We start from the raw sequence: 23817 nt of genomic DNA, 5'->3' as shown, positions 1-23817 counted from the left end.
ACTGTGTCTATTTGCACTTGGCTCATTCCTATCTTTCTCATTTGTGTCATCATATTTCTTGCATAGAAAATTGAGATTTTGTGGGATTATAACCTGGAGTTAAATACTGAATATTCACCTGTGTCACTTTAAGTGTCCTTTGCAATGTTAGTTATGACAATGGGTGGTGATAATGCCTAATTTCTCTATTGGTTTCTTTTCAGATCATCACAGGGGAATTCTACCGGATCTACTACCTGAAGGAGAAGTCCAGGTCGACCATTCAGAATCCCTATGTGGCAGCCCTCTATAAGCAAGTGGGCTGCTTCCTCTTTGGCTGTGCTATCAGCCAGTCCTTCACAGACATCGCCAAAGTGTCCATTGGGCGTCTGCGTCCTCACTTCCTGAGTGTCTGCAACCCTGATTTCAACCAGATCAACTGCTCTGAGGGCTACATTCAGAACTACAGGTGCAGAGGTGAAGACAGCAAAGTCCAGGAAGCTCGGTGAGATGCCACTTTCCCATGGCCACAACGGGCACCCTTTCAATACAGTGCAGTTCAGTGAGCACTGACAGAGCACCTCCTAGGTGTCAGGCTTACTGCTAAGCTCTGATTTATATGGGGTATAGGCCCTCTTCTCAAAGAATTCATGAGACAGCTATGTAAATAAAGCCTTATGCTATAGCCTGGGTAAGCACAGTCAGTCATCCATCCATTCTTTTGTTTATATATGCATGCCTCCAAAACATTACCAAGTAGGATGCTTAAGTGAGGAATACACAATGGCTGCTGTCAAGGTCATGGTGTAGAGAAGGGAGGCAGACGGATGAGAGAATATCAAGGATGTGAATATGGCCTTTTCATGGCATGCTCTTGCTCTTGCAGGAAGTCCTTCTTCTCTGGCCATGCCTCCTTCTCCATGTACACTATGCTGTATCTGGTGGTAAGTACTTGCTTTCTGATGCCAGCACAATCTAGCCCCAGCTTGAATCCTTTGGAAGAGTTAAGAATAGATTTCACAGTGAAATTCTTGCTAAAGAGATCAATGGTGAAAGCTGTATTTCCTTCTGAGCTCCACTACTGGTTTATCGGACCTGGTTTTGCTTTCCAGGCCTTTCCTATCTTTCAGATGGAAATAGTATTTATCATGCAGATGGCTAAAGATTGTGAATTTAGAAATTGGTAGGACATTTGGGTCTTTATGGTAGTAGCACTGATTTCTGAAAAATCCATGTACTCAGTGATCCTTAGCATAGCCTTGTGTTACGAATAATGGCCTATGAGTTGTGGGAAAAGATGACTACTTAGAGCTCAGAGAATCCGAGTGAACTGAATAGGTCTGCATGCACACCAGAACTGCTACTCAGATGAAAGACTGATGATCCAGTTCCTACAGTGTTCACCCCCATCGTTTTCCCTACTCTTCTGATGAAAAAATGTTAAGGATAATCATCATCTGGACACTGAAAGTGATTTTTGAGCCTTGCAAAATACATCCTTAGGGACACATGTCCTCCTCCCAGTTGCTTGGATCCAGAGACCAAGGGCCAGAGACATGAAGGGGCATATTTGAGTTCCTTCAGCTAGTAGAGGAACATGATTTGAATTCATAGGTTGTGCTTTCTGTGGCTGTGTCTGCTCTGATTTCCTGGAGTTGCTTTGACAGTGCAGATGGAGAGCCCTCCTCCCCTCTAGCTGCCTGACAGACAGTGGGCTAGTGTGTTTTTCTTTGTCAGTTAAACCTGGTCGTCCCTGCCTTTCCTCTCTCCTTGAATTAGGTCCATGTGCCAAAGCACTTCCTGTGTTTGCTGCTTCTGCAGAGTTCAGAGCTGGAAAGTGTGGAGAGGTCAGACATAGCTCAGAAGAGCATAGGCTGTTTGGAAAAAGAACGTTTTCATTGCAACTCATTTAAAAAACATAATTAGGAATTGGAAAAACCAACAGAGAGGTTGTTTTGTTTTGCTTTTTCCCCAGTCCTTTCCAAGTTTGGAGGCCTCTGGCTTCCTGTTGGTTACCTAGGGTGCAAAGCTAAAACGTGGGTCTCAACTCATAAGAGCTTTCTGCCAGGGTCATATGTTGTATTTACTCACCAATAGTACCCCTATTTTTTTTTTTTGGTTTTGCTCTTAGGAATGATAATTTAGAAAAGATATTTAGATTCCTGCCCCATGTGTGTATTTTGCCCAGAGCTGGAAGCAATTTTACAAATGTAATTTCAGTGTTTTATAAAAAGTGCTTTAAAGAGTTGGGTATGTGTTCTTTTTTTAATGTCCTTTTATTTTACTCCAAGAGATAAATTATACTGTGTGTGTGTGTGTGTGTGTGTGTGAGAGAGAGAGGGGGGGGGAGAGGGAAAGGGAGAAGGAGAGAGAGAGAGAGAGATTACCCAGAAATCTCCACTCCTTCAAAGGTCTGATTTCTGATTTGCAAAGCCTTCTGAAGAAAGTTTGCTGCCTGGGAGAGGGTGAGAGATTTTGCAGTCAGTCAGAGCAGCCCTTGGATCCTCTACCCAAGTGCTTTCATGTTGTGCTTCAGGAAGAGCTGAATGAAGTTGGGCAAATATATTGTGGTCTTCCCCAGTGCTTTTGCTAAGACAACCCATGATTCACAGGTTTCTCAGAGTGAGAGGAAGAATTGCTAAGCGTAGCACTAACAGTTTTTGCCTTCAGAATCAGACATGTGTGGAATGAGATCTGGATTGCTGGCCATGGGCCATGGCGGGAGGGCACTTAGCAGAGGAGTCTCAGGGCACTCCTCCATAGAGATGGCCATGTGTGTTTTGCAGAGTGGCTTTTCTCTGCATCCCACTTTCTCCATCTATGAATGAAAGAGTGAGATTTGACGGGGTCTACTTATCTCTCAATCTCTGTGATACAATTTGAAGATGAAGATGGGAAGCCACAGGGGACACTCTCATTATGCCTATGTTACCATAGAGTTCAAAGGCAGTGGCCAGCCAGAAGCACCAGCTATCCCCGCTAAAGGCCTTTTGGCTACAGTGGCCATCTGCAGCTTCCACAGCTGTAAAGGGCACTGAAGACTGGGCTTGGATTTTCAAAATAGGTGGCTTGGAAAAAACCACCCCAAACACCAAATTAGCTCTGGGCACAGAAGCTTAAAGATGAGGTTACGCTTGTTAGAATTTAATACTAATTCTAATAAGAAAAACCTTGCAGCATATGTCAGTATAAACTGTGTTTTGTACCTCTGACCCCAGCCTACTTCTCAGAGGACCACTTCATGCCTGAGAAACACATCTGGATTGGTTGTGCAGGTACTTGGTCTGAGCTCAAGAATGATGTTACCTTCAAGGTTGCTAAGCTGAATTGGACTTGGGCCCTGCCCACAAGGAACTCACTGAGGAGTGAGTTTTCAAGGCACATTCAGAATTCAGCAAATATTTTATGAGGGCTGTTCCACACCTAGCAGGATAGTAGGAGGGGGAAAATAGAGATCAGCAAGACATGATCACTGCCTCTGGGAAGTTTAGATATAGGTGCAGGTAGACAAAAGATTGGGGAGGGATATTTGGTGCTGGATGCCAGAACTATAGCATCCAAGCTAGCCTACAGCAGAGGAGGGCAAAGCCAGGGAAAGATTCCAGTAGGACCAGTGGTGTGAAGACAGGAGAGATAGAAGAAAAACCCATGTGTCTGTGAAAAGAAGACAGTGACTTGGGGAACAGAAAGCATTCCATTCAGTACAGCTTCGGTGGCTAAAAGGAGGCAGGAAGTGAAGGCATACTTGAGAATTGTTCACTGACCTTCAGGATCACCAGTCTTTGCTTATCATTTTGCAACTCAGATTAGGCTACAGCAGTCTGGGGTCAAGGCCTTGCCCAGTGTGGCTCTTTCTCCTTAGAAGTCTGCACCTTTCCTCTTTGCCTTGTTTCAGTCTGTGGCCATCCTGATGAAAATGACAGCCCCATCCTCAACACTGATCCTTTCTAGACAACCTCCTATGTAGCCTTGTCCCTCCCTGAGTGTCTAATCATCTGATATATTTGCTTGTTCATCTGCCCCATTTAAAGTATAAGTTCCACAAGGCAAAGATTTCCTTTTTTGTCTCGTGGTTTCCAAAACAGTGTGAGTGAGTGAATGAATGAATGCATACGTGAATGAATAGATGCTTATAAAAGTGTGTGATTAGAGGAGCTTGATGCTCCAATGTCCTTGCTCCTGAAGAAACCAGAACAAGAAACCACTACTGTGAATGTAAACAGCTTTTTTTTCCCCTTAGAGACTAGGAAGTTCTGTAGTTAGATAATAAACTCAAAAGGGCAAACTTTCCAAATAATTTGTGGCTTTGTGTTACCATCGCCTCTTCTAGTCTTGACCTTTTCATCTATAAAATGGGCATGCTGATGTCTACCTAACAAGATTATTGTGGCAGTGCTTAATGTCAGGTAAAATATCTACATAGTGTCTAGAACAGTGCTCAGCAAAAGGATTACAGTGACCAAATCTAAGACTCAGTTTTATGTAAAGGAAGAACAAAAAAAGGCAAATAAGAACTCTGGTTCTATTCTCAAAGTGGTTACATAACTCTACAGTGAAAAATTGTAGTGGGACATCATGTCGCCTGCCACCAGGCATGGATGGAAACTAGAGCCAGAAGGGAGCCATGGAGGAGACTGAAGAATGGAGAAAATCTCTCAGGAATGGTGTGGGTGACTTGGACCAGCTTCTAGGAAGAGAGTAGGCAGAGACATAGAGTGGACAAAAGCCTCCTTTTCAGTTTTGGCCCACCTTTCCCAAGAGCAATGGAAATGAAGTGAGAGGACAGTAAAGACCTGTTTCACCAGTATGCAAATCATGTAATGAAACACAAATGACTAAGCAAGAATGAGACACACACACACACACACACACACACACACACACACGCATCTGACTTCACTTGATCTGAGCAGCAGTAAGCTGGGATTTAGTCTAAGTAAGAGAAGAGCACTCAATTTATGGAGCAGTATCTGTATGCCAACAACTCTTATAGACATCATTTTGGGGGAGGGGAAGAAGACATCTTTTTTTTATTGAAGTCATTGTTATCTACACAGTTCTATTTCAACAATTAGAATGCAAGCTCTTAGAAAAGGAAAGGGCTATAAGATTATTTTCTTTTTGGCAAGAGAACTTATTTTATCCATGCATCCTTTGGAGTTTTGAATATAATAGATGCTTGCAACATTTTTAAAAGATAAAATTGCCAGGCACTGGTGGCTCATGCCTATAATCCTAGCTACTCAGAAGGCTAAGATCTCAGGATCAAGATTCAAACTCAGCCTTGGCAGCAAAGTCTGTGAGACTCCTGTTTCCAACTAATTATCAAAAAACTGGAAACGGAGCTGTGACACAAGTGATAGAACATTAGTCATGAGGGTGCTAAAGTACAGCACCCACGTTCAAGCCCCAGTATCAACACAATGAACAGGACAAACACATAAAATTAATAACATTTTCTCATATGAGAAAACAGAAAGCCAGAGAAGTGGAGTGACTTGTTCAGAGCTGTATAGCTGGTGTATAGCCAAAAGGATTCTGACCTAGTTTCTGAGATTGGTTGTAGCTCACTATCTCTACAGTGGCCCAGAGAGAAGTGGACACAGGTAGGACAGGGTGTCAGGAGCAGACTGTGATTATGAGAGGGCAGGGTGACCTCTTGTCTAGCTTGGTCATCATCCTTGCCTACCCTGCATTTTTGGATGCCAAAGGCCTCTTGTTGAAGCCTCCTCTCTCATACTGAGTCTGTTTGGGTCTGAGCTCAAGCACGTATACCACCATTGTACTTGAGTGGGTTGGTTTTCCCTTGGGCTTGTGAAGGAATGGAGCCTGCAAAGTTATTGTGGCCAGACTCCAGAGTATACTGGGATCCTCTTTGAGACCCCTGTGACCATCATGGAGCAATAGGGGAGCCAGCCTGATCTCCTCAGTCAGCAGGGCACCAGTATATGTAGAAATGATTGTCAGATTCTGCCTCAAAGTCTACTGTCACCAGAAGACTTTGAAGTCAGATGGCCACTGGGTCGAAGGCCATTGCACAATTGCCTTCTTTCGTAATATACTCAGCATGATGAAATCACCATAGTTCTGAGTAATCTCATTGATCAGGGAAAGAGGCCATCTCGGCTATGAGCACCAGGATCCATCTTGACCCAGGCATTGCTCCTTGGTGAGGGGCAGCAACTGCATCTATCTGCTGGTTGCCATTCCCAGTGTGATTACTTCCAAAGGAATTCTTTCCCATGGCCCCTACTCCTTTCTCATTCATAAGCACTCCCTCCCTCCCTTCCTGGTGCTATTCTGATGCCTCCTGTTCCTGTGGGAGGGTTTTCCTTCGTGGAGCTCCCAGCCTGAAGAATCTGAGTCAGTGGCTCAGAGATGTGGGCCTTGTCCGGTTGAGAGACCCACCCTTCCTCTGCCCGACCCTGGTCTCCAGGCCCACAACCTAAAAATCTGTGTGCATTGAGTAGGAGGAAGGGCAAGGGAGTTTTGAACAAGTATTGCCTGGGAACCTGAGCTTGTTTAATGAGAAAAATAGGAAAATATTGCAGTTACAATAAGAGAAGTTTTATAGAATAGAATAAATGAATTGAGTCACATGTTGGCCTGTGCCTTCTCTGTCCTTAATCAACCCACACTGTAGCCTGTAATAATCATGACACTTCTTTTACAGTTGAGGAAACTGAGTCACAGAGAAGGTTGGTTTTCTGATGAAAACCTGTGCTGTTTCTGTTCTCCACCTCACTCCCATCTAACTGCCAGGAGTAGCTACAGGAAGGCCAAACTTCAGTGCACAGGTTAGGCATGGACAGGTCCTTTTTCCCTGAACTTGAGCTGAGTTGGAGCTAGACCAACATCTTCACTAAAAGGAAGGAATCTTTATATCCATGTCAGCAGAGTTTTCTAGGAGATATTTCATCAGAAAGAAAAATGTAGTCTTAGGTCTACAACTCTAAATTCTCTGTTGCTTTTAGTGACCCAGTTATGCTCTTTAAAAAAAAAACACACCCAATTATTTTTTATGGTACCCTGTGCCTTGCTTAAAAACCATCAAGGTTTATACTATTACCTGCAGCAATATTTTCCAGTGTGATTCATTAGGTAGGTATTCTGTACAAATAGTGAATATGTTTAAAGGCTATGATTATTTTTACAGAATAAATTAAGTAAGTAATTAAGAATAGGTTCAGTAAACAAGTCTTTTTTTCCCAAGTAGTTGAGGATTCTGTTGTGGACACTGCTCCTATAGAGTTCAGAGTCCTTCTGGAAGCTTCTGTTCCCTCAGAACTGGGCTTTGGCATGCTTCTCCTGATCACCAAAGGAAGGTATCCATTTGTCTCAGGAAGGGCAGGGTCCTGGCACATGTCTGTCTTGGAGGCAGGAGCCCCTCCCTCTGCTCTTTCCCTTTCTCCTAGCCTCTCCCAGTACTTTGATTTGTAGTCGGAAGCTCCCCTTGTCCCCTTGCTGCTTCCCCCTCATTTCCCAAGTTCCCACAGGAACCTGCCAAGTAGGTTGTGCCCAGAGGTTAGAAAGGAAACTCTCCCAAGATAAGTCAGAGGGGACAATACCCACTTGACGTCATTTCAACTTCTTGCCTACAGACAGAGGTGATTGGATTTTTTTCTTCTTCCATTTTTCTTCAGGTTACTTTTAGGCTCCACCCCTTGCAAGTATCTATCGGCTTCTACTTGGGAGTTCTCTGGCATTGTCTGGCATGGTGTGTGTGTGTGTGTGTGTGTGTGTGTGTGTGTGTGTGTGTGTGTGTGTGTTTCCTTATATGCTAATTTAAAAGCCAGAGATGGTGACTCTGAAATGGGCCCTTCATGGTGTTGCTTCTTGAGTATGCCAGTATTAGGGCTCTCACTTGGCTTTTTTGCTCAAGACTGGCATTCTACCACTTCAGCCAAGGTTCCGCTGCTGGCTATCTATCTGATTGTTAATTGGAGTTAAGAGTCTCATGGACTTGCCTGCCCAGGCTGGCTTTGAACCATGATCCTCAGATATCAGCGTCTTGAATGGTTAGAATTACAGGTGTGAGCCACCAGCACTTGGCAACATGGCTTTCTTTTGAAACAAGAACATTCCATGGTGAATGCCTCAGTGTCTCCCTTCATTGTTGTCAATATTAGTTCTGTGCAAAGGTGAGCCAAAGGTCCTGTGGAGATTGTGCATCTATAAGCCCCATAGAGATTCAAAAATACATCAAGTGAGTTATCAGTTATAAAGCCAAGCTTTTACTGCTCCTGGTATGCCCACATAGTCCTAATCAATAAGTTAAAAATGTATTATAAAGTGCATACTGGGGTTGGGGATATAGCCTAGTGGCAAGAGTGCCTGCCTCGGATACACGAGGCCCTAGGTTCGATTCCCCAGCACCACATATACAGAAAACGGCCAGAAGCAGCGCTGTGGCTCAAGAGGCAGAGTGCTAGCCTTGAGCGGGAAGAAGCCAGGGACAGTGCTCAGGCCCTGAGTCCAAGGCCCAGGACTGGCCAAAAATAAAAAAAATAAAAAAATAAAATAAAGTGCATACTGTGTGCCAAAGTGTGTGAAAACCATTTTATGTATTGTCTTTCCCAGCTCTCTCTTGTTTATATGTTAAGGTAAATGCTGTTTTGTGGAGGTTGATATAAAAACCTCAGCACTTAACTGACTGGAGGGAGGGTCATGTCCAAAATGGATGCCATTGTATCCACGCTGTGCCACCTAAGATCTAGATGGTTCTACTTGGCAAAAAATATGGGATGTGGTCAGTATGGTGCCCATGAATGAGGAGTTATTTAGTGTCTGTCCATTTTGTCTCCTCTTTCTAGCTATACCTACAGGCTCGCTTCACCTGGAAAGGCGCCCGCCTGCTCCGGCCCCTCCTGCAGTTTACCTTGCTCATGATGGCCTTCTACACGGGACTGTCCCGTATATCTGACCACAAGCACCATCCCGGTGATGTCCTGGCAGGATTTGTTCAAGGAGCCCTGGTGGCCTGCTGCATAGTAAGTAGCCTCTTGTCCTGCATATGAAAGCACAGCCCTGATTGTTGCTTGTTAAAAGTTTCCAGCTGGATGGCTAAATCCGGAGATCCTCATTCCTGTTCTCTTCTCCCTGTGTCCCTCAAAACCTACCCCCACCCCCCATCCCCACTCAGTCACTAGAATGCACAGTCTTTCCAGCCAGTGCATTTTTATCCCATGGGCTGTGAATTCTTCACAAACACTAAAGGTTTGGGGACCTAGAATATGACGATTGGGAGGGACCTTAGGTATTATTCAGATTATTCTGTATTAGAGGGCATTCAGGCCCAAATATTGCCCAAATCCACATATGAAGTGGTTGGCAAAGTAGGAGTCTCTTGGTTCACAGACACAGAGCAGTGGAGCTGTTCTGCCTCTTGGAAAATATCCCACCCATTTGCACAAACCCTGGGGCTCATGGTCAGTGCTGGGTAGAGCAACTGTTGCTGAAGGCTAAACCCGCCCCAGGCCAAAAGCATCAGTTTGCTAGGGACTTGGCTAGCCCACAAGGAGATCTCCTAAAAATGAATGGATTCCCCTTTTCTCATCCTTCCTTGACTAAGCACGCTAAAGATAGGACATTCTATGTCTCGGAGCCTCCTTCAGTAATCTCTGCTTCTCCTGCCCAGGAACATTTTGGTAGGATTGCTTCTTCAGCAACAGTCACTAGGCAGCAGCGTAGATATTATATTGTGCCTTTCTAGGCCCTCCTCAGGAGCCTGGGGGACCAGGCCAGCTGGAAGCCCTGAAAGTAATGGCTTGGACGATTAAGCAGTACACACCGAAGTTGCGTTATCCTTATCATAGTCCTTGCTCTCTCACAGTAAGGGTCACAAACAACAGAGAGACTGAAACCATCTGATTGCCAGACCTCATTTCTAAACTTGGCTGTGGTCCCTACTCCTGTGGGATAGCACCTGCCCCTCTATATTGCATTGTTGACCAAGCACATGTAATACTCTCCCTGTCTTACCACAGCTTCTCAGGGACTCAGTTCAGGGGGAGAAAGTATGCTCTTAATAAGCCAAAAAAAAGTCAGTGAGTTAATCTAGCCCTTTTTAGGGTCCCTATAGGGAACATTCTCTTGAAGTCATAGGGATGAGTAGAGCTCAGCCCTTGTCCTCAAGGAATTCCATTCTGGCTGCATTCACAGCCAGGCCAAGGATACAAGCTACAGCAGTGAAGGACTGAATGGACCCAAGGACTGGGAGCCTCAGCAGGTGGGCAGAGTTGATGCTGACAAGGCAGAGTGGGAGTCCAGAAGCTCAGAGTGGATAACAGGAAGGAAGTAGAACCTGAACAGCCTGCAGCCTTGATGGGGGAGCCCTTGGCTGTGTGCCTAATAGACTACTGTCTTGATGGCTATTAAGACTACCTTCATTGCTTGCTTGATTTTCTTTCTTCCTTCCTCACTCCTTTCTTCCCTCCTTCCTTCTTTTCTCTTCCCTTCCCCTCCCTTCCTTACCCTACCCTCCCTTCCTCCCTTCCTTCCTTCCTTCCTTCCTTCCTTCCTTCCTTCCTTCCTTCCTTCCTTCCTTCCTTCCTTCCTTCCTTCTTCTGACCCTCCCTCTCTCTGTCTCTGTTCTCTTTCTCTCTGTCTCTGTCTCTCTCTCTCTCCCTCTTTCTCTCTCTCATCCTCTTTATGTCTGTCTATCTATCTGTCTCTCTAACTGAAGACCAGAAGGGAGAAAAAAGAGGGGAGCAAACCATTCATGAAAGCAGCTGTCAGTGTCAAGCTTGTCCTCTGGTGCCTGGCTCTTTAATGTGGAGTGACATAGGGGTGGACCCTGGCACCAAAGGATAACCCTTTGCTGCCTGTGCCCTTCCTTCTGAGCTTCGAGCTCAGCAGGAGGGCAGCCCTTGGGGCCTGTTACTGAGTTTCCTTTGCCATGGCGCCACTGCCCTAATTGGAGTCTCCAGTACTCCCAATTAAAAAAATTAAAAGGTGTGGGGATCATTCCTAGCCTTCCTCTCTTTTATATTCTAGAGCACTGGCCATGAACAATTAGATGGGCTATTGCAGAGCACCATGGCTTATTTTTAAGAAGGGAAATGAGAGGGTCTGATTTTTATCCTATTTGGCTCTTGCCAGCATGGGCATAGGAATTTGATTCTACTTTGTGAAGCACCTACTGTTTAGCTGGCCCCTTCCTAGGTACTTTACCTTTGTCTTCTGTTAGCCCCATCATGCCATCTCATAGATGAGGTAACTCAGACTCGAGGGCAGGACTTAAGTCAGCTACGGCTGAAGAGCAAGTAGACAGCTACTGCCAGGATTGAGATGACACCACCATGTATTAGGTGCTTGGCAGGAAGAGGAGGTCACTAAGCCAGGCCATCCAAAGTTAAATGAAGGCATCACCTTCAGACAGCTGCTTCAAGAGTGTCATTTAAGTGTATCATAGGGACCTTCCCAACCTTTGGGCTGATCCAGTCCTCGTTTTGAGTATGTTAAGAGAGTTTAGGATGAGATGATGAATATCTTTCCTTTTTCTCTTTTGTCCCATATAGCTGCGAACACTATAGACTGGAATTTATTTATCACTTTTGTCTAAAGACTTAACACTCAGCCTGGTGCACAACAGCACTTCGTGGTCCCAGTTGCTTTGGAATCCTAGCGGAGAATGCTCCATTTTCCTTCAGTTCTCTGAGAGGCTGGGACAGCCAAGTGCCTGGAGGCTTTGGCTGCTCAGATGTGAGAGGAGAAGGCAGGATATCCTTTCTGATTGAGAAATGCCTAGATTCTAGTGCCTGGTTTTGATGGTGAGGAAGATAGAAGTGAAGCTCAGGCCTCTGGGCTGAACCAGAGATGATGGTGCACTGGGAGATACAAGACCATGAAGCTATCTTCCCCTTTCCCAGAAAGGGAAGCTATGAGAAGGATGGAGGTTCTCTGCCTCCCACTTGCAGCATGTTCAGCATCTGGCTCATCTTGAGTTCTCTCCCACAGCCTGTCTTCTGTTGTGCTAATGTCGTATGGCAGAGATTCGGGGATGGCTATCCCCAGGGAAAGCCAAGCACTCCCCAGTTTTGTAGATGTGGTTGTATTGAATGGTTCTTGAATCACAGAAACATCCTTTGAGGTCAAGAAGTTGGAAAAAGGCTAAGTATGGAATGTTACAAAAGCTACAGGGTACCAACATACCTAGTACCCACCCACTTCCTGCTCTGCCAGTAAACCTCTTGAGCTGTTCCTCGGTGGCCTTCTGTTGCCTGAGCAGAGATTGGCATAGAGTACAGTGTAGTTTCACTTCATGTCTGATAAAACCTTATGTATTAGTTGCCTATGGCTGCTGTAATAAACTGCCATAAAATCAGTTCTTTAAAGCCATGCTATATTTGTTTTCTGATAATTCTCAAGTCACAACTTGGAAATGGATCTCACAGTGATCCAGGTAGAGGCTGTAGGATAAATCCATTGCCTATGCCTTTGGCAGCTTTCTGGTATGATCTGCATTCCTTGGCTCATGGCCCCTTTGCTTCAAATCCAGAAGCATAGAATCTTCAGATCTTTCTTACTGCTCTGGTCTCCATTTCTCTTGTCACACCCCTTGGGATTCTGATCCCTGCTTCCTCCTAAAGGTTCTGAGATTTCACTGATAGCCCAAAGCCATCTGTCTATTTTACGATCCTTAATATCTGAAGTCTGTTTTGTCAAATAAAAGCCTTGTGAGTGCTAGAGAGTAAGATATACCTATCTCTGAGGAACCATTGCCCAACTCACCACACATTCCCTAGTCCCTGAACTGAGAATTGTCCAACATTTTCTTAACGTGCCCAAGTACTTTAGAACTTCTTTCTGGCATGGTTTTGGCATGTTCTGATAGTTCCCTGCCCACATATTTCTTACTCCATCTAGATTACAAATATATTAATAGCAAAATCCATAGCTTAATCTTGTGGTTAGTCTCTGTGCCCGTAAGGTGGCCATAGAGATTCTATAGTTAAGTTATGCCTGTTTTCTCAGGTGGGAGCATCTTTCTGGAAAGCCTTTGATGGTGCCCCATCTTTGGGTTTCACAGACTGCCCTTAAAGCCTGCTCTGGAGTTGCTTCAGTCCCTGAAGAACCTTGAGCAACTGGCTATGACAGCCCAATGCTTCTACCCGAGTCTGTGGAGGCTGGTGTTGTCATAGCAAGCAGACTTGTCTAGACAAAAGTCACATGCTCAAGGGGAGCAGGTCCAGTTTCCTCCCCAATTGCTCACTAATTGAACCCCTTCCAGAAAGGGAAAACAGAGGAACGTGATGAGACAGAAAGCCTACAAGGTGTCCATGGACTCAGCACAAAGGCATAGGTGCTTGAGGTGTGACAGGCCTGTGTACCCACCAGTGTGCGTGTTTGCAGATGTGGCCATTCCATGAGCCACAGCCCAGACAGACTCAGATGTACCCAGACATCCAGTCTCTCTCATTTGCAGAACTCAGAACCCCAGGCACAGAGACAAACAGATTCAAGCAGAGGCATTTGTTGGCCCATATAACACTCTTCCTACCTGTATACCCCTGAAATCACCCTACCAAAGATGCACACTTTACAGCTGAACTCACCCAGCCACTGGGCATCAGTTCATTTCCTGTCTAGTAACAACCTGCCTATCTGGTCACCTCCTGCTAACAGATGGCAAAAATATGGAGGCTCTGGGAGGGGTCAAGGGAGGGCCAGGCTGCCATTGCTGTGGGCTCAGGAGAGGAAGCAGCTGCTCATAAGTTTCATAAACACACAGCAGTCTTTCCTGGTTTTCCTCTTCCCTGGGGTGGAGCCCTGCTTGCTGTTGCTCTTTGTGCATTTCTATCTTCCTCCAGGATGCAGGGAAGGGCAAGGGTATTCTTTGTTTTTGCCCCAGGGTGGTGACCTTGGGAAGAGAGAGAGCAAAGAATGCTAGTGTGAGGAAGAGTTCAGCCATGGCAAGCCTTGCAAGAGGAAATGGGATTGCAGAGAAGGTGGGACATGCCCAGTTCACGGAGGCTGAGTAGGAACCCTATTCCTTGTCTCTGGATTTGGCCTGTGCTGAGAACTACTGGGTTTCATCTACTTCCTTTGAATGGCTGGATCGAGTGGAATAGATAAATCATCTCCCTAATATGGCCCTGCAAAAGCTCAGTTGTGGAATGGGAGGAGGAGAAGGAGGAGGGCCTTGCCACTCAGGCTACCACTCTCAGGTAGTCAGGAATGCAGATGTGGCCAGGACTAGAAAAAAAATGTGTGAGAGAGACACAGGGTTAAAAAAAAAAGACAAACAACTACAAAAACAATACTTGCAAAACTGTTTGGTGTAAATGAACTGAACAACTCATGGGGGGGAGGGGGGGGAGGGGGAATGAGGGATGAGGTAACAAACAGTACAAGAAATGTATCCAATGCCTAATGTATGAAACTGTAACCTCCCTGTAATTCAGTTTGATAATAAAAACTTAAAATTAAAAAAAAAGGGACAAAATGCAAGAGGTGAATCTTGAAAGATATTTTCTGTAAATTACAAAAGAGACCAATCGGAATTCACACAGACAAGGAAATGAATGAGAAAGAACATGGGATAGTTTCCCAGGAGTGCCAATCAGTGAGATCTGATGGATAGTGGGGAGAAGTGAGCTCAGTGAATAACAATCACCTGCTGCCTTTTGCCTTCAAAATTGGGAAAAATCTGGGAATGAGACCCTTGACTTGTCTATTCCCTATCATCCATGAGTATCCAGTTCCTGAGCTCAGGCTCCAGCTTGACCTAACACACCACTGCAGACATATAGCTCACTTTGGGCCTCCTTCCCCTCTTGGTTTCACCAACCATATCTTCCCAGCAGGTACCTCTCAAAGCACAGATCCCAGCTCCCCTTCAGAAGAGCCCACATCTCCTCTCTAGCTCCCCAAATTATCTTTTTGTGGGACTAACTTCATCAGGGGCAGTGATGATCCTCCTTAATGATGGTGGATGAGGTAGGATTTGAATGGACTCTCACAGGTCTGCCATATGCTTTCACACGTATCATGTAAACTGGACAGTAGGCATCTGAAATCCTACAACCTTTTCATTTTGTGTCAGTTCAGGATCACACAAGAGTGTAACTTAGCCTGGGTCACAGAGTAACAGCAATATGGATATTAGATGATAGATCCTAATAATTAGATAATAGGTCCTGCTGCATGATCCATGTGATACTACCATAATATCTCTTCTGGACTTTGTCATACCCACCAAGCCAACAGCCACTAAAAGTCCTTTACTGAGGTAAAAAAAAAAAAAAAGGATAATTCCAACTAACTCTCAACTAGTCAAAAGACCAGGCTTTTGGTTTTGTCTTAGACAGCACTTACAGAACCTGAATGTAAGGGACAGTCTCTTCCCAGAGCTTTCTCTTCCCTGTCACCACCCCCAATTCTTCTTTCCTTAATGTGTGAGATCATCCAGTATGATCTATCAGGGAGCCAAAAAGTAATTCCAAGTGCAGAGTGGACTGGAGTGAAGGCAAAGGGAACAACAGCTGTGGTATGTACAGTCACAAAGGGGCTGGACCAGATTTACACAAGGTTGTAATTTCTGGGCTTTGAGCATCAAGATGACTCAACACAAACCATGCTCTTGAGTAACTTGTCGTCTAGATGGCAAATGTGACATAGCATTTAAAGCATTGTGCATCAAAGCCTCTGGCCTGACCCTGAAATGGAAAGTCATTAAAATTTCAGTATGGGAACAAAAGAGAAAAGGTAAGGGCAGCTCAAGGAAGTTATCTGTCAGGATGCCAAGGGTACAGAAGGTGATATAGTGTGTGAAACACAACAATGCAGTGTGACAGCAGGGAAACTTGAGCCAGTTTGTTCATATCTGTAGACTCTTACTTTAGTCTACATAGCCGATAACCTGGAATATCCTATAACCTGAAATGTTTGTTAAAATGTAAATCTCAAACTACACTCTCAATTCATCTGCCATAGGTCCAGAAATGTGCTTTTACAAGAAGCACATGGGAGATTCTGAAACAGGTAGAAGAAATAACTCAATTTCCTTCCTTTTCTGAGATTCTAAAATTTTCTGGCATTTTATTAGTGCTGGTGGAAGATTATGCAAATCTCATGTCCCAGTTCACGATGCCTATCTTCAAGGAGTTCACTTATATACTCTCAAGCACTCCAGAAACATTTAAAGATAATTTGCTTGTCATGATCTGCCCTTAACCAAATGACAGTCAGAATTTGCTGACTTAGCCACTTACCACAGCTGAAGTGGAAACCTGGCTTCCAGCCAGCTTCTTCTTTCTGGTTAGCCAGGCTCATGGTAAACTCTGACTAGGCAGTATCCCAGCAGCCCTTGAGGTTGGCTGGTATCCCCTTAGCAGGTGAATATTGAAGTATCTTTTTATTTCAGTTCGCTGACTCACTCTCCAAAAGAGCCCAGAAATTATAGGTCTATGAAAGCAGATCCTATCTTTTTTAGGGGGAAAAATCCCCTCAACACTTCTCTAGATCTAGACAAATCTGTGTTGGCTTCACAAGTTCATTCATGTTCTCAGTCATTCTGCTCTGGTCCCCAGCTTGGCCTTGAACTTGGGCTGGGATTTTACATGTTTATCACCATGTCCAGCTTGTCTGTTTTGTTTTGGGTTTTTCCTGGTTCCTTCTCCTTTTTCTTTTCTTTCTACATATGGGGCAGAGGAGAGAAAAAAGAGATTTTATCTTATTATTTTATAGCTAGATATTGAACACATGGGCCAGTGGTATTGGTTCCCATAAGTCTGTTTTCATCTAAAGAGCAAAGGCTTTTACTAGTACTGTGTATTTTTGGCAGGGCAGGGTGCAGGGTGATCAGGGAGATGAGTAGAAGATGGCAAGTAATGGTGCTAGAACAGTAAGATCAGCTGCCATTTATGAGGACTTTTTTATGTATGTTTTATCTCACCTTGGAGCAGAGTCCCTCTGCCCTTGTTTCTGTGCAGTCTCACTCTTAAAGAAGAAGCAACCTAGGGGCTGGGGATATGGCCTAGTGGCAAGAGTGCTTGCCTCGTATACATGAGGCCCTGGGTTCAATTCCCCAGCACCACATATATAGAAAATGGCCAGAAGTGGCGCTGTGGCTCAAGTGGCAGAGTGCTAACCTTGAGCAAAAGGAAGCCAGGGACAGTGCTCAGGCCCTGAGTCCAAGGCCCAGGACTGGCCAAAAAAAAAAAAAAAGAAGAAGCAACCTTGTCCAGAGTGTTTGAGTAAGTCAGAATTTGCACCTGACCACAGAAGAGCTTGACAGTATGCTAGAGTCACAATCATTTTCCCCAAGACACTGTCACAGGAAGCTAAAATAGTAGAAGGTGGAAGAAAGCTGAACTATCATTTTCCCCTAGCCTAATGGTGAGAGTTTTTATGGGAACCAGTGTAAAGATTTGTAGACTAGAAGAGAGAACTGGTAAGAAAAACATTACTTCCCCCTATGCTTAACCACCACCACTACCTCCTCCTTCACTATACTCCTGAAACCTCTGTCAGCTGTGATCCTGTTTGGAACATTTCAGAATCCATCTCTTCCTCTGTCTTCATTATGTGGTTTGTGGTTCAGGACTATGCTTCTCGCCTGGGCAGGCCCACCTTTAGGCTTTCTGAACTCTCCCTGACTCCATCTCCAGTTTAGATATGTATATCATCTTAAATACAACTCTTTCCAACATGATACTGCCTGTTGTCTTGGCAGTGATTCCTAGGGCCAAAGGGATGATGCTTGACTCACTTGAGAAGCCAAGGAGACTTCTCAAGATTGGGCCTGATGCTGTCCATCTCTGTGGATTGCTCTGCCCTAGCCATACTTGGTATCCATGAGTCCCAAACAGTGTCATCTCATGCTATAGTCTATACACAAGCTGCCCTCCCAGCCTGTATTTTTGGCTCTCACCACCTGACTAACTCCTAAGCCTGCTAAGTTCACATATCTGTCTTTTGAGGCAAAACCTCCTAATGCCCGCTCATACTCCCTCAGTCTGGGTTCCATGCCACCTCTTCATTCTTCTTTCACACTCTGGTTTCCTGCTAGTGTGGTTTTTAAAACAGACTCAAGATTGGCTTTCACCTAGCTCTCTCCTTCATTACTTTGGAAGTTCCTGGAGGGCAATGAACTCTGCCTTATGTACGTATATTCCTTTTTATATTCTTGGGGCTCAACATACAGCAGGGATTTAATAAACATTTACTGGTTGCATTTATTCTTTATACAAAAGAAGCCTATTTATAGACTAAAGGACTCAGAGAAATGAAATGAATAGCAAATGTAACTTGGCACTTTAATTTAGAACTCCTCTTGGTATTTGGGTCGAGTTCTCTTCTTTGTTCAAACTGTGTTGTCTAGTGTATTCTTTTGCTTAGCAGAGAAGAGTGGTGGATTAGGTCTGTGGGCTAGAAGTGAGTTTGTTCCATGGACGTGAGATAGCTGGGAATCTCTGTGGAACCTTCCCAGCCTGAGCCTCTGGATTCCCTTTCTGGGTGGAGGGGTCATCCGCTGTAGAAAGTGGAACTGCTCCAAGCCAAGACATTTTTGCTTTTCCTAGCTCGTGTGTGTGTGTGTGTGTGTGTGTGTGTGTGTGTGTGTTTTACTATTCAAGTTTGAGGAAGACCAAGCCCTGTTTGAATCTTGAACGAGCAGACTTATTTTTCATGATCCCTCAAAGTAAATGTATAACCTCAAGCCACTATGGACTCAGAGAACAGCTAGGGGTGAGGTTTTCCTGTGCCTGGCTCAACTGTTTATCCTTTGCTTGGCTATGTGCATGCAGTGTTGAATATGTAGTTCCTCTGAAATCTGTAGGTGCTTTTCATGCCCATAGTGTCAAGGCCAGAGTGCTTGTTTCCAAGTAAGGGGGAGAAAATGAGAAATTCAACAACTAGCATTGAGGGAGCACCTACTGTATGCCGGGCCAACCTAAGTGTAGTGTGTGATATGAGGCCATAAGCTCTGAAGCTCAATCTTCAAGAACCTGCCTACCCAGGCAGTGTAGCCAGTCAAAGCTTTGGAGACCTAAAAAAGACTTATCCTAGGCCCAAGAATGTACAAGACAAGGGCTTAGATCTTCTTGAGACCATTATTCCCTTTGACCTTTATATTATTCCTGTCTTGCAGATAGGGAATGAAAATCTAATGTGAACTGGATATGAGCCCAAGCAACTAGATTGAAGATAAAGCAATAGAGAGATGAGGTACCTGGTTCGAGATCTTGAAGGTGGAGGTGTTTATGGGGTGCCTTGCTATATTTGCAGGTGGAATTAGGTCCAGGACACATTTTCTGGGAAGTTTTAGAGATGTGAGAGTGAGGATCTTCTTTTCAGAATCTCTGCTAAGTGAATAAGTGGAGAGGAGAACCATTGATGGGGCCTCAATTTGTCTTCCTGAGAAATAAGTGGAAGATGAAAGGAAGGGTAATCTTCAGGTAGAGAAGAGGCCACTGTCCATCCCTGCATCTGTTCGATGACAACACAAGGTTCAGTACAGTAGGAAAAGCTTAATTATTAAGCACATTGTACTTTAATTCTATCTGTTAGCATTTGCTGCTAACGGGAGAACTTGGGTGCTCTTTCTTCCCACTTGCAAGGGACTCCTTAGCAGGGGAGGCCCACAGCCTGCTGGCAAGTGATGGGCAGGTAGTTGCTTTCTTTCTTCTCAAGTTTGACCGTGGTTAGGAGAGCTTGCTTTCTGTAACACAGACTCCTCCGCCACCCCCACTATCCCTCAGACCTACTTAGAAAAAGAAAAGAGAAAAGGCTTAGTGTTTTTTTCTTGTGCCAAAATGGTACTTTGAATGGCCTTCAAGTTGTGAATATATTACGGTGTTGTATTTTCCTGGATACTATATCATTTTCTTTTAATATAACAAAAATAACTTCGCTTTCTTTACTTTTTCTTTTTCTTTTCTTTTTTTCTTTTTTTGGCCAATCCTGGGGCTTGAAGTCAGGGCCTGGGTACTGTTCCTGAACTTCTTTTACTCAAGGCTAGCACTCTGCCACTTGAACCACAGCACCACTTCTGACTTTTTCTGCTTATATGGTACTAAGGTACTAAGGAAGCCCAGGGCTTCCTGCATGCTAGGCAAGCACTCTACCACTAAACCACATCCCCAGCCTCTTTACTTTTTTTCTTTTTGAAACAAAAAGAAAAAACAAACAAACATTGGAGAAGATAAACATATACAAAGTTGAAAGGTTCAAAGCAAACCGATGGTCTCTGTCACACCTGTCTTCTGCTCCTGGCATAAGCAAGATCCCCAGCTTCTTGAGATGACTTTTATGACACCTGTTTATCTCTCTGTCACTTCAGAAGGGACACTGTAGGGAGAAATGGACTCAGCAAGCAATCCCAACTTTCCTGTAGTCAGGGCTGGCTGCTAGATAGAGCCTTCAAACAGTTGAACTCTTATTAAGAACTTTTTCTTCTTCAGAAGATGACAAGAATGAAGTTGCAGTGCCACCATTATCATCTATATGTAATACAACTTTTCAGTTTGCAAAGATGAAAGATGAGGGACAGAGGGACTTTCTACCCTACTCTATCCACTTCTACCTCCAGTGCTAGGCATCAAAGCCAGGACCCTCTGTGTGCTGGGTAAACACTCTACCAGGAGCCACATCTCCAGTCAGAGACTTTGAAAGGGCGTATTTCCTGGTCAGAGCCTAGCCATCTATTTCCTGTTAAGTTCCATGACTGGCAGCTGCCATTTATGATTACTTAATGCAGACTTGCCATTGCTAAAGGGCTCCAAGGGATGTCTCTGCATATTTATCTTGCTGTCTAATACAAACCATATGTTTTCTTGATTTCAGTAGCTCTTCAGGTTCTTGAACCTGTCAGCATAGGCTTTGAGACAGCAACACTATCTGAGCCATCCCCCACGCTGGCAAGTGGGTGTGTGTTCAGTAAGTGTGTCTCGGTGATTCTGAGAAAGATGCATGAGGTCACAGGCCAGTGAGGAAGAAGAAGACTGGGAATGAGGAATGAGGACAGGAGATTTTTTTTTTCCCCTTGACATTTGCTTAGAGTTAGTTGCTGACTCCTCATTAACAAGACCCTGACTTGTTGACCCCCATTCCAGAGTGGATAGATATCACGAGTTTGCCAGGAAAAAAACGGGTTACCACTGCTTCCTTGCCCCAGCTACTGCTGACAGGCATTCTTACTGGCTGATCTTTTTTGTTACACCCTGGGTTCCTTTGTGAGGAAAGGGAAAGTAATGTGGATTGACAGCTGACTAATTATGACTGGAACTGTGACTTCCCTTGCTAGGAACTTATCTTCCACCACTCAATAATCTTGAGAAATAAGGAAGTGTGGGCTGCAGGTAGAGCTTGGAACCCAGAGTCCGCAGTGCCGGGTTCTAGTCCTCTATGACTTGGGCCATGTCACTGACCTCCAGGCCTCAGTTTTCCTATTTTCACAATAAGAGTGAGATCATGTGCTCTCTGTGGTCCTTCCTCTTCCAAAATCCATCATTTGAGCCCCTCTCCCTCACATCTCTGTCCCTCCCACTTCTCTCTGCCTGTCCCCAGGCCCTGGATGGCTGTTACTCATTTGGATCTCTGGTTTGTGCTTCTAGGTGTTCTTCGTGTCAGACCTCTTCAAGACCAAGACAACACTGTCACTGCCTCCCGCTGCCATCAGAAAGGACATCCTGTCGCCTGTGGATGTCATTGACAGGAACAATCACCACAACATGGTGTAGGTGCTGCCGCCTCCTGAGCTGTCTCTGTAAAATGACTGCTGACAGCAAGTTCCTGCTGCTCGCCAATCTCATCAGACAGTAGAATGTAGGGAAAACTTCTGTGCCCAATTGATTTTTTTTTTAATTTTTAATGCAACAAACAAAGAAAAGTCTTAACCTTGTGGCCTTCCAAAATAGGTAGAATTCACCTATGTGGAAACAAACAAACAAAAACTCAGTAAACTAACACCAAGTGCCGGAGTCCTGGATGTGCAATTGGTTTAAGAGTTCATGTTCTCAGGGGGACATGGGCTTGTTCAGAAGGATATGCTAACCTGATTGAGCAGTCTGCTGGTCAGTCACCTTGTGGGACCTGAGAGATCCCGGGCCTGGGAAGAAAGCTCAAATTTGTATTGTAAGCACATGGTGCTAGAAACAGCACTGAATTCAGAGTATCATCTATAGCCAGGGAGGGCATCCCCTCTTGTACCCTCTGTCCATCCCAGAACCATAGTGGGCATCCCCTCTTATCTCCCTCTGCCCATCCCATTCTATTCTCTACTAAGACTTTGGTTCAGGAAGTTTGGTTTTGGTCTTGGAATTTAAGAGATGAACAGCTTTGCACGGTCACGTGATCAGTCCTGAATCCAGATCCCCAGTCCTTAGATCTTTATCATGTCACACAGCCCACTGATAAACACTTTAGAGATTAGGAGACTCTTTGTGGAAGAGTAAACTTCACAAACAGCACAATTTCAGAAGAAATGGAGACTACAGGTCCTCATTTGCTTCTTTTGACGCATCATCCTGTGATTTTTGGAAAGCTGATTTACAGGATGCTGAATACATCAATCACGGGGCACTTTCACACTTAGAAATGGTTAGACTTCAGTTACTGCTATCTCCTTTGAAATGTACCTACCAGGATTCCCTGTGAGGTCCAGGGATGAGCAAAGGCATGGTCTGCCTCTGGCTGATGAAAAGCAGCCTGTGTTCAAGAGACAGGGAAGGGAAGGAAGTAGAAAGAAAAAAATGAGCCACCCTTCTGGCTACTCCAAATCAGAAGGAGCCAGAGGTAGTAGCTGGGCTGATGCTAGCCTGCCAGAGAGGCTGCCCTCAAAGATAATGGAATGGAGAAGGTCTTATTGGGAATTGCTCTTGCTAAGCTGTATAAAGCACTATTGTCTCAGGGTTGAGCCCTGGGGCAGTTCTTGGTGGGTTCTGCTGGGCAGAACACATGGGTTAAATCTTGGAACAGAATTGTCCTCATCTTCTATCCGTAAGTGTCCTTGCAAGCAAGGTCCCACTATGGACAGTAGTCAGGGACTGTTGCTACTGAACTTCCAAGGGAAGGAGGAAAGAAGAAATGCAGATCTCTTGGTCTTGGATGCAAATCTCTCAAAGGGCTACATGAACCCTAGGATGGACCACGCGCACATCCCACCACAGAATCCGTCCTTTCATTTCAACGTATAGCAAGCTATGATTTTTATATATAAATATTATATAAATAATGTATAAAACCTTAAAAGTTAACTATGTAAAATATTATTTCTGAAACAATGTTTAGCTATATCCACTATGATTATAAACTGTGTCTCGACCTGTGTCATTTACTTTAGCTGCTTCAAAAAGCACCGAGTTAATTTTGTTGTTTTTGGTTTTTTTACTAAAATATCATAGTTCTGTGGTAGCTATCATTTTACAATGAGAGAAATAACTGCAACTAGAGAAAAGTGTATAAAAACATTAAATTGTCAGTATTTTTGTAAGGTTCCATTTTTGTAAAGAGAATAATATTCAAAAGACTTTTGTAGCATACAAAGTGAAAACTTGTATCTGCGAAACTATACTTGTATTAAATGTGCTTTTTTAAATAAAAGCTCGTAACACAACTAATTAAGGCACTAGAAGCCTGGAGTGTCCGAGGGATGTTTCTGTGGGGATGTGGGTGGGAAGAGGAGCCATCGTAGCTGCCACCCTCTTCCAATGGATTTGCCTGGGCTCTGAAGAACAGCCCCTCCTGATTGTCTCAATGGAAACCTGGTGTCTGTGATGGAGATACTGATGTCTGAGCTGTGCTTTCATCTCTGAATGCCTGTTTGCAGAGTGAGGCTCTGGCTCAGCTTTCAACTCTAAAAGAGCTTTTGTATTCTAAAGGGCTTTTCTCAAGGGG

General features: G+C 44.5%; 1 protein-coding gene across 1 annotated transcript in view; it reads left to right on the top strand.

Annotated features, from left to right (window-relative positions):
- Plpp3 (phospholipid phosphatase 3) overlaps nt 1-23540 on the top strand; it is a 75626-nt gene extending 52086 nt beyond the window's left edge. Inside the window, exons 3-6 of the mRNA XM_048351410.1 lie at nt 204-484; nt 866-923; nt 8793-8969; nt 21537-23540. Coding sequence (XP_048207367.1) covers nt 204-484; nt 866-923; nt 8793-8969; nt 21537-21662 — 642 coding nt within the window. The 3' untranslated portion in view covers nt 21663-23540. The remainder of the gene's footprint in view (nt 1-203; nt 485-865; nt 924-8792; nt 8970-21536) is intronic.
- Nucleotides 23541-23817: the final 277 nt, after the last annotated feature.

This window comes from Perognathus longimembris, chromosome 7, assembly GCF_023159225.1.
Source record: "Perognathus longimembris pacificus isolate PPM17 chromosome 7, ASM2315922v1, whole genome shotgun sequence".
Lineage (NCBI taxonomy): Eukaryota > Metazoa > Chordata > Mammalia > Rodentia > Heteromyidae > Perognathus > Perognathus longimembris.
Note: the sequence above shows the minus strand (reverse complement) of the source record. Positions and strands in the feature narration are given on the sequence as shown.